This window comes from Zeus faber, assembly GCF_960531495.2.
Source record: "Zeus faber genome assembly, chromosome: 18".
NCBI classification, from domain to species: domain Eukaryota; kingdom Metazoa; phylum Chordata; class Actinopteri; order Zeiformes; family Zeidae; genus Zeus; species Zeus faber.
In genome coordinates this window covers 15,035,239-15,046,518 of record NC_137210.1, presented here as the reverse complement: position 1 = coordinate 15,046,518, position 11,280 = coordinate 15,035,239, and the positions used below count along the sequence as shown (strand labels likewise).

General features: G+C 46.0%; 1 protein-coding gene across 1 annotated transcript in view; it reads left to right on the top strand.

The window, feature by feature from the left end:
- Nucleotides 1-7,650: 7,650 nt before the first annotated feature.
- anos1 (anosmin 1) overlaps nt 7,651-11,280 on the top strand; it is a 42,288-nt gene continuing 38,658 nt past the window's right edge. The window contains exon 1 of the mRNA XM_080019644.1: nt 7,651-7,908. Within this exon, the coding sequence (XP_079875770.1) occupies nt 7,717-7,908 (192 nt within the window). The 5' untranslated portion in view covers nt 7,651-7,716. The remainder of the gene's footprint in view (nt 7,909-11,280) is intronic.

Sequence of the window (11,280 nt, the reverse complement as noted above, 5' to 3'; positions counted from 1 at the left end):
GATAAGCTCAGCACCAGAGTCCGTGCTGCATGCCAGCGTGGGTTTCAGGGCCCCCCCTGGATGGAGGATAAGGTTTGGGGGGTTGGGGGTTTGGGGGGGGGGGGGGTCGGGTGGGTGGGCGGTGCTTCATTTCTAGGAATAACAAGATAGCGGAATTCTCGTGGCGCTTGCCTTAACGTATGAAAGTCAGAATGACACAATAAGGAATTCGGCTCCACACATGCTCCCCTGGACCCACGCCCAGCAGCAGTGAGTGTAATGAAAAAGGGATGAACGGGCTAGAAATCTGCCAATAAACCATAAACCTGCAGGGATTGGCCTGAAGTGGCAGATAACACTGATAACAGGCCACATGGAGTGCACTGTGACAAATTGAAGAAGTCCGCTCGTCATCCACCTCTCTATCAATCTATCTATCTATCTATCTATCTGTATATCTATCTATCTGTATATCTATCTATCTATCTATCTGTATATTTGGAGGAAAATGAGCCTGATTTGTCAGTGCTTCCAGATCATGGTCTATTCATAAAAGAAAAAAAAAAAAAAAAAATTACCCCTCACACAAAATAAAAGGCCCTGAAAACACATACATTAAAAAAAAAAAAAAAATCCTCAAACGACTCCTTCCAGTCAAAGCCCATTAACCCCACGTGGCATTCCCGCCCCCGCCTAGTGTCGTTGCCCCTCTTTTAGGGGATGCGCGGTAGGAGCCCTTCCTGCCAAAGAGTCTGGTCTGACCTCCTAACAAAGAACAGGTTCAATCTGCCTCCCTTCCCCCCCAGCCCAGGAAGCTGACGAGGGTCACATGACCTTTCTAGACAGCGCCAGCGAGGGATGGTAATATGTAACTGTGGGGGAAGGGTGCGCCAGTCACACCAGCCTTAGTGCGCTGTTATTAGACTTGAGACGCATGGCGGGGGAGGTGGGGAGGTGGGGAGGTGGTGGTGGAGGTGGTGGTGGTGCAGACTGCGCCTGTGGCAGGGGAATATCCTGGCAGTCCGGGAGGCCCCATTGTGCGCATGGCGCTCCCGTCCCCGAAACACTCCCGTTTTTGTTTACACTGTTTAGACAATGATAGCCATAGTATGCAAGGCGTCAGCATCCATTTATTATCGGGCGTGCGCGCGCGCGCGCGTGCGTTTTGTGTACATGCCCAAGCCAGAAAGAGCACTTTGTGTCCCCCAGTAATACTGTACAACCCCCTCCTCCCCCCCTCCCTCTCTCCCTGCGCTCTCCCCATCCCCCCTCTTCTGCAACTGCACTGGGTGAGAGACACGGAAGGGTTTCCATGGTGCACTGTTATGTCACACAGACCTATTTTCCAGACAAAACACCGGCAGAACGCAGGAGAAACAGATCTATTTCAGCTGCAAAATATATATATATATATATATATATATAAAAAAAACAACACAAAGAAACTCCAGTTTTCAAAGCGAATCACACCCATTTTTTTAAGGCACGGGGATTGTCCAAAAATACGCGAAATGAACGTGAAATTTAGGTTTTTTCCGCGTTTCGTATGTTTTGGATATTTATGTTTTGTTACGCGACGTGTCGTGCGTCCACATCGAGGTGCGATCGGGGATAGGAACCCACATTCCTCTCCCTGCTACAAAGTGAAATTCCTTAAACGGAGCAGTGAGGGACGGGGGAGGGGGGTGGGGATCTGGGGGTTGGGGGGGGGGGGGGGGGCGGTGTATAAGGCGGGAAAAAGCAGACAGATGTCAGAGATTCAGGGGTCGGGGACAGAGGTCAAGGGTTGGTGACCTGCAGATAGAGGAGCCCTCCCCCTTTCCTACTCCTCCCTCCATCCCTCCCCCGCTCACCCACGGCATGCAAGCAGTACAGTGCTATTTAATGACTTTACAATTCTCACTGCAGTGGTGCTTGTGGCTCTCGGCTAATAAAAATATAAACGTATTCATTTTTTACATCTCCATTATAATATATACATATGTAGTTTCAAATGTATAGTCTTGTGAACATACCCGTCTTGTTCTCACTGGAAACCGAGTCGGGCTCGAACCATAACAAAGTATGAAATTGCCCATTACTATATAACAGGTGTAAAGAAAAAAATGGAAAACACGTTTCACGGCATCGGGGAAGCGTGGCTGTTTCCAGGAAGTGTGCTCCAAAGCGTTCAGTGTTGATTACTTAAATGGTCGACTGCAGCTGAAATGTCAGGACTGAGTTTCCATGGCGACGCAGAGTTGTTAGGAGCATTCATAAAGACGTCGCCGAGGGCTCTCACCGCGTTATCTTTTTTTCCTCTTTTTTTTTTTTTTCACTGGCTTTCTACTATAAATATCAGCTATTACGGTTTGCCACCAGTGTCTAACCATAGGAGTTAAACGGTTTGACTCTTTTATTTTTGTTAAACCGTATTACATTGTTATCGCCGTTATGTTATTTACATTTCTTACTGTGCCACCCTGGTTTGGATGCCGGATTTGAAGTTATTTGTCAGGGCCAGGGATTAAATCAGCCTTTGAATTACAATTTGTTACCCGCAACCAACAATCACATGATCAGTCGTCCTGTCTCAGGAAATCAATCAATCATTTATTTATTTTTGTAAATATATTTCTGGGACATATTTTACTTTAATTACACATTGCAGTGAAGAGAGACAATACATATAATAAATATAAAATTATATATAATTTTTTAAAATTAAATAATGAAATACTATAATGCACAAAGCGACAGTAAAATGCTGTATATTGGAGATATAAGGTGAATTTAGAGCATTTAAGAGCCACATACTGTACATTTTGTGCTCTGGGGGTCTTACAAGGCCTGTGATCTCCAAGTGACATTGCATTGTTGTACTGTACTGGCTGCGTGGGGGATGGGCAGCCTGTGCACTGGATCCATGGACTCGGACTGGAGCTTTGTTGCGCCAGTATAATGCTGCGTAATGGGCTTCCACCTAAACCCGATTTTAATACCGCACCGTAACACGATGACCTCTCCTATGACCTCCGGGATCCCCGAACAATAACATTGTTTAATCGGCCGTGTTATTTATTTGCTGTTGTTTCCGGCGGAAATACTTCAGGGTGATGCGTGCAGCAGATACCGCGGAGCAGAGATGAGTGCCGGTGCCAGAAGAATGGAGAGGGTTGCGTAAAGGAAATGAAAGTACAAGCTGTGCCAGCGATGTGCTCTCAAAACAAGCTCTTCACTCCGAGGTGTCAAGCGCCCCGTTCTCTGACGGATAGGATGAGCAGGACAAATAAACGGATTATCCTGCGCTTAAATTTGCTCAGCAAATCAGGTTATGAAACATAACAAATCCCTATTGCGAAATTTGTAGGTGTGTCTGTGTGTGTGTGAGAGAGACGGAGAGAGAGCGAGAGAGCGAGGGTGTGCGTGTGTATGTGTGTGAGAGAGCGAGAGAGTGTGTGGGTGTGTCCGTGTGTGCGTGTCAGAGAGAGCGAGAGCGAGGGTGTGTGTGTGTGTGTGTGTGTGTGTGAAAACGAGAGAGCGTGTGCGTGTGTGTGTGTGTGTGTGAAAACGAGAGAGCGTGTGCGTGTGTGTGTGTGTGTGTGTGTGTGCCAGGCAGAGAGAGGAGAGGAAAAAAAGATTATTACAGTATTATTATATTTCAAAACATTTCCTCTTTTCCATCGTATCTGATATATGTTTGCCTCACGCAGAACAGAATCTGCCTGGTACATGGTATATTCTCCATTGTTGTTATTACTGCTGGATCACCTCCTGGAAAACTGTGTGTGTGTGTGTGTGTGTGTGTGTGGGGGGGGGGCTCTGCAAAGGGACACAGCGCGCCTCGAAACGGGCGCGCGGCAACATTGCCACCTGGTGGTGAAAAGGTGAATCACACGAGAATGACCTGAACGGACGACTGCGTGGGTTACCCTAGTTTCTCGGCACCAGCAGAGGAACACTCCAGTGTCTCTTTATTTCCGTGGTGTTAAAAAAAAACAAAACCCAAAACACCCGGGAAGCCAGTAAAAGACAAAACAAAACCAATGTCGCCAACGTTGGCAGCAGCCACTAGCGCATACACCGGCATCAATGGATATTACAAATGGAACATGAGAAATATACTTTTGACAAGGAGTGAATTAATAATGTTCAGCTTGATAATGATTAACAACAGCACCAATCTAGTACTTTTTCAAAAACAAGTTGTTTTACATCCAACGAGACAACTATAAGAAAAAAAAATTATTAACTATATAAGGCCTTATATACTGCCATGGCCATGTTAAATAACATACACACCATTTCTGTAAAATAACATTAAACTTCAGTCAGCTTTGTTAGTGTCATTTAGGAAACTTACACTATAAATATGTGTATTCAATCCATTTCCAGTGCTGTGAAATAATAACATGTGGATCCTTGGGAGTAGGATCTTATCACATGTAAGATGTAAGATCTTTGACTTAGTAAAGTGGTGTTATGTGTTCTTCTGAAACAATACTACAATACTATATCAGTATTCATTCTACTCGTTTCCATTCTCTTTCCGTTTTTGCAACCTGTTGATAATACATTTGCTAAACAACAGGACCGCCATTCAAAAAGGGTTCCGTCATATCTGCCCTGATGCGAAATATCTCTGTTTTAAAGAATGATTGCGTACACAGACTAGTAGATTGACACGTCGTTATTTTGGTTAAAAAAATGTTCAAAGATAGGATTCTGCCACGACGATACTTTCCTCAGACTCCAGCTCATGCGGAACTTAAGGCGCGATGGTGGAAGCTTCGCTTTGAATCATAAATGCATAAAGTAAAGCGATGTTATTCCTCCTCCAGGGATCAGAACAAAGCCGCCTGTTCCCCCTGATCCCGCTGGCCTCTTGTTCCAGGTGAGAACAATGAGCCCACCTCCAGCCCGCGGGATCAAAGATGGCAGAGTGTTTGATTGCCGTGTTCCCTTTTTTTTCTCAACGGCTGCAAACCGATGCTGGTGTGTTATGCTTTCAGATGCCGTTTGGCAGATTGTGTTACAGAAACCCACATTTCTGCCTCCGATTCCAGAGGGTTGGTAGCTGCAGAGCAGCTCTATTAAACAACTGCTCTATTTCAAGTTCTACCTCATAGCACATGCCACTTTCCCACTTTTCTTTAAAGTTTTTTTTTCTTTGTATGTTTTTCTTTGTATGTATGTTGTTGTTTTTTGTTTTGTTTTTTTTTGTGATCATTTTTATAGTTTTGAGTAATTGTTTTCTAACATTCCTTATTGTTGTAGGCACGGCGAATCGTTGAAAAAAAATTCCTTGTCTGTGTGAGCGTACTCAGTCACTAAAGCCTGATTCTCAACCAACTCTCTCGACTGTCGAGATAACCGTTGACCTTAAACAGTAACAAGGCAAACCCTTTCTGTATTGTTGTACAAATACACATACTTTTCAATTTCGTGCCAGTTGACGTGCACAGCGATCTTCTAACCCACACGCCCCCACACCAAATGGAAACGTATCGTGATATGGGTGTCGAAACAGTGACACGGGTGGAAGCTGAAGTCACGTCTCCCCCGCGCTGCCTTGATAAAAACACAAGCGCTCCGCGGCCACTTCACGGCCACTTCGCGGCCACGGTTGACTGTGTTGCAGAGAGTTGCTTCCTAGTCGGTGAAGTAGGGCGCGGAGGAGATGCGTGTCCCACAGGCCGCAGGAGATATTAGGACCGCACACAGGCAGCGTGTTTCCTCCACCACACGCCATAAAACCCCCCACCACACATGGCTGTAATAAGCCAACAAATTAAGCCATTACACCCTTTTTTTAAGGTACACAGACATCCGCGTTTAAATGTTTTAAGAGGATCTGGGGATCTCTCACACCCCAATTTGCATTGTGCGTCTGAGACCACCAGGGAAATGAGTGATATCCTACGAGGCCATCCTACGATTATCTGCCGTCCAGGGAAACGTGTCCAGCGCTGTGTGGGTCGACAGTATTTGACTCATTATGTGACTCATTCTGACCAAGTAGACTGTTGTGCATTTATGTGTTCTGTCGGATTTCAAAAATAAACATTTTGAGGAGGTGTTTTCCGTCACCGGCACAAGCAGTGTCTTTGTGTTTTTCCAGCATGGTCTAACATGGGCATATATTTCATTAGAGAAGTAACCACTGAGCTATTTGGCTGGATCCGTTATTGGCCCAAGGCAAGATGGCTGCTTGAGCCAAATCTAATGATTGTGTGTAAGTCTCTGTTTGTGTCGTTGTATGTATCCTGTTTAAGAGCAGCACCTATAAACATTCATTATGCTCCTGCAGTAACGGTGCTCGGGGAAGTTCTCCATAAGCCCAGAAAAGCAGTGTCTTGTAAAGCCTCTGGGGAACTTTCAAATTAAACCCTTTTTTTTCTCCCAATAAATGGAGGGGATTTCATCCTTTTCCTACATGTCATATTTTCTCCACACCTCCGGCTATGTAACCACGCCAAAAGCAGGGAGACCGTCCTGAGGAATTCGGTTTAGGATGGTTTTTAATTGTTTTCTGTGTAGAATGTTTTTTCCGAGCTACTGTTAAACCGAGAGGCTTCGACGTGAGGAAAGGGCTTCCCTGGGTTGCTGGCAAGCCTCATAGCAGCCATACTGCATGTGAGGGCTCGGCACACACAGTCTGCTTCGCTTTTCTAATGACTGGTATCAGCAGTAGATGGCAGTAGGTGTAGTGCTGCTGCTGCATTTACAACCAGCTACTCTGTAGGTGATGGTTTGAAGTCTATTAGACCAGGAGTTTCCGAATGTATTTTTATGACGAGGCCCCCTTGGTAGACTGGGGTTCCACCCCAGATGTACATAACCTCATCTGCCTATAATAAACTGGCAAATGATTAAACATTTCACTTGAACCTTGTCAACAACAAAAATGAAAATCGAACAACAAAATAACTCGCCATCTTTTGTGAGGTTGAACATAAATATGTTGTGAAAAGATATACATTTACAAAAATACAAAGAAAACCCCCCCAAACAATAAAAAATAAAAAAAACAATAATTTAACAATGCATTTCCTGCAATGACCCATAGGGGGCCGCGCACCGCACCAGCCCCTTAGATCCATGCTCGAGTCATAGCCTCAGATAAAAGTACTTTTCATTTTAGTTTGACGTAATTATAATTTATAAATATATATTTTTTTTTTTCCCCCGAATAATCGACTGAATTCGGCATAGCAACACATACCCAACCTCTCCTGATGCCTGCTCATTTAGGTATAAATTAAAGTAGGAGTCGCTCTAGAAGTTGGTAACGGTAACTGCAGACCCACTGTGCCCGTCGCGTTAGAAACCGGAAACGGGCATACGTATACACAATGCGATATACAACAATTAAATTAAAAAATTGAATACATCAGTATATCAATGACTCATTCAATATGTAACAGTGCGTCGCAACATTCATAGACATTAAATAGATGCATGTTAAATTACCTTGATCAACTGCATGACCTGCACACGCCGCGCCGGAGTCTACCTGCTTACAGACGCCCACCGCCGCCTGTCAATCGCGGCCGGTGCGACCAATCGGAGGGCGCGCCTGCTCCCGGCCCCGCCCCCCGTGTATAATTGAAGTTTGTGTAGTTTCTGCTGCGGACGAGTCCACATTCAAGCAGTGCACCGCGATCTGTGGCAGGATAATAATAATAATAATAAAAAATTAAAAACAAACAAACAAAAAAAAAAACCCCAAAAAAACAACGCGCGGCCGTTCGGACCATGTTTTCCAGGAGTTTCAACGCGGGTGCGACCCTGTGCGTGTGGATTATAGCGGTAACGGGCCCGGGCAGCGTGGGTGCGAGGAAGCAGGACGACTCGTTCTTCACCGGCAGCGTCTACCGGGCGAGATGCGCGTCCAGATGCCTGAGCCTGCACATCACCCGCATCTCCGCGTTCTTCAAGCACTCCCAGGTAGAAAAACTTCCGAGGGAACGCTTCTCCCTCATCCTTAAAGAGAAGGGAGACAGGGATGAGCTTTTGCGGACTCTTGAAATAGCGATAGACGTTGCCTGTGCTTATCATATTTTTGTTCGAGTCCCTTCTTAAAAAAAAAAATAAAAATAACAACCTCTCTTACTCCACAGCATGAACACAGCGCATCTCTATTTATGATCATATCATCATGTCTGCACAATAATATTTTTTAATAATGTGTTTTTTTCTGGCAACCTCGTATAGATGTTGCCTTTTGCTTCCAAATCTTCAATATACATCTGAACTATACCTCACAATTTATATATATATATATATATATATATATATATATATATATATATATATATATATATATATATATATATAATTTGTGTAGTCAAAGATATTAGTTAGTCAATGCAGTTTTTATTAATTTCTGTTGATTAATGTAGATTAAAGTAAGTAAGCCACTATTCACTGTTCACCCACTGTCATTTGTCACAAAGCACCTATTTGGATTTTGATTAAAATGCACTGGATCATGCAAGCAGTGCCCTGCCTCAGAATTTTTGTGGCATTAGCGCGGACGCATTTCATGGTGATATTTGCAGAGCACGGCGTGTGGCACTTCACGTTCTGAAGTTGCTGTGAGGGGGATTGGCTTTGTGCTTTGGCGGATTTGGTATGTGGCGTTAGAAGTTGTTTACCGCCCTGCGTTAGACCCCAGAGAAGAGACCGATCCTTCAACGCGCTGCTCCTTTTCATCTGCTATCTATCCTGCTGCCCGTCTCATTAGCCGCTTCATTTGCATTTGGAAAGCTTTTTTTTATTTTTTATTATTATTCTTCAGAGAACAATTAGATGCAATAAAAAAAAAAAAACCCCAAAACGAATTGTCAGGATGCATGTGACGCAATTTGAAAGTCTAATTCGCATGTATGGATGAAAAGAGCTGCATTGTATGCCTCCCTTCTTGGTTAAGAGGGTTTATGAATCTAGCCTTTCCAGGGTCTGTCTGTCCTGGTTGGGTGGGTCGTCCTGGTTGGGTGAGTCGTCCTGGTTAGGTGGGTCGTCCTGGTTAGGTGGGTCGTCCTGGTTGGGTGAGTCGTCCTGGTTGGGTGAGTCGTCCTGGTTGGGTGAGTCGTCCTGGTTGAGTGAGTCGTCCTGGTTAGATGGGTCGTCCTGGTTAGGTGGGTCGTCCTGGTTAGGTGGGTCGTCCTGGTTGGGTGAGTCGTCCTGGTTGGGTGAGTCGTCCTGGTTGAGTGAGTCGTCCTGGTTAGGTGGGTCGTCCTGGTTGGGTGAGTCGTCCTGGTTGGGTGAGTCGTCCTGGTTGGGTGGGTCGTCCTGGTCGGGTAAGTTGAGGCGTGGAATCAACCATCAGCCCCACACTGTGAAGTGGGGAGTCAAAGGAGATTGAAATGCAATTGAATTGATGAAGTCCCGCCTCTAATGGAGAGCTAATAGTCTAGATAATTGAATGCGGAGCCCCGAGTGTTTGAGGCTGACCTCAGGTGTTTGAGGAAAAAATGGGAAGGAAGCGATTGTTTGACTAAAGGAGGAGTCAGGGTGGGTGTGGGGGTGGAGGGGGTGCAAGGGGAGCTGTGGGGGCTCCGAGGGTCTTAGAATAGAATGCAATTGTTGATAGTCTGCAAGGGCTGTCCAGGGCACTGTGTTCCAAACGGGCCTTTCATGTGGAAATGGGGGTCTGGTCAGCTGCAAAAACACACGCCCCCCCCCCCCCCCCCCCCCCACCCCTCTCTCTTTGCTCCTCCTCCATCCCCCATGGCCTCCTGGCCCCAACCCCCTCTGGGCCCCCTGAACCTGCCACCAAATGCCAACACCACACCTCCGTAGGCTGGGGGAGGACGCACGCGGAGCCGCCGATGCCGCTCCATCGAGGGTCACCTTCCCGCCAGACGCCGGCTTTCACTCCAGCCCAGTGCGCCGGGCTCCGATGTTGTGTTGCCACAGCAGCGGTGCACGCCGGGTCACCGGGACCCACAGGTGGATCCGCTTCCTCCGCCGGGCTCCTGTTACAGCCACGGGGGCCAGTAGGCAGCTCAGCGCTCCACTAGTCCAATAAGTGAGACAGCAGAGCTCTTAATTCAGCCTGGGAAGCGTTCATCCTCGGGGGTCATTCAATACTCGATAAGGAAGCCGCGGCACACACATCGTTTCCTTTTCCGATGAAAAATGAACCGTTTTTCGCAGTCTTTCCAACGCTATTGTCGATGTGCCTTTTGATATAGTGCAAGGTAATTTATATGAATGGCTACTTTTATTCGAGCCATTTTTTTTGTCTTAACGCATTTCGCAGCAGGAATTTCGAAGCAAATAAAACATCCTATTGGACTTTTTAAAAAGCCTCCCTTTTTAAAAGCTTTCCCATGCTCTCTGAATTCCGGAATAAAATGAAGAGCGCGTTTGCACTAGAAGCTGCTACGAACATTCACGATTCTGTCCTTCGTAAATGGCTTAATCTTGACTACAAATCACAGTTTATTTTATATATAATTGTCACCAATTATGAGTAAGTGGAAACAGATCGTGAAGTTACAGAGTTGTGGAAAAACTCGTGAGCAGTCATTGTTGTCAGATTTACGGCGTCTTCGGGTTCATTAAAGCAATAGAGTTTCCAAATGCAGATGCATTTATTGACATTTCCCTCCACTCGAGGGGGAACATGTCACCCCGGTACAATAGACAGAGAGGAAACTCCCAGCCGTAAATTCAACACCTTGGACACTTTTCAAATATTAAGAGTGGACCGGGGGCTGTGTTCGCTAATGCATTCTGAAAGCATTGCTCTCTTAGTGGATTATTTATGTGAGGACCAAACCGAAACCAAAAACAAGGTGTGCCCGCCCGGTCTTGTTATTACATTCAAAAGCCGTAAAAGTGTGACCCTGCTAAATTCGCTCATTCATATCTAATGTGCTGTCCAGTGAAGTTTTTAAGTGTGGCGCGCGTGTGATTTGTGTTTCGGGAGAGGGGTGGAAGAAAAACATCGGCGGGAGTAGTTTTTCCATGCCCCCCCCCTTGTTTCCCGCGCCCTTGATACGAAATAACTTGCGGGGGGAATCAAACCGCGGCCGGCCGCTCGTCCCGTGTGTGGGGTTTTTCATCGGCGGAGACAGCGGATGAATAGGAGGTCTATGCGGCGCGCCCTCACCTTCCTGTAAATGCTTTTTAATTATGACGTAACTCCCTGTGAAGCCCGGCCACCGCGGGCTGCTACGCCCTGAGCTGCCTCCTCTGACAAACGGCCCCTAATTCCCATCCAGAGACAACTTTACGCCCTTGTTTTAATATCGATAAAACACCCTGTTAAACGTTTCGGATGTGAACGGCGCACATTAGCTCACCCGC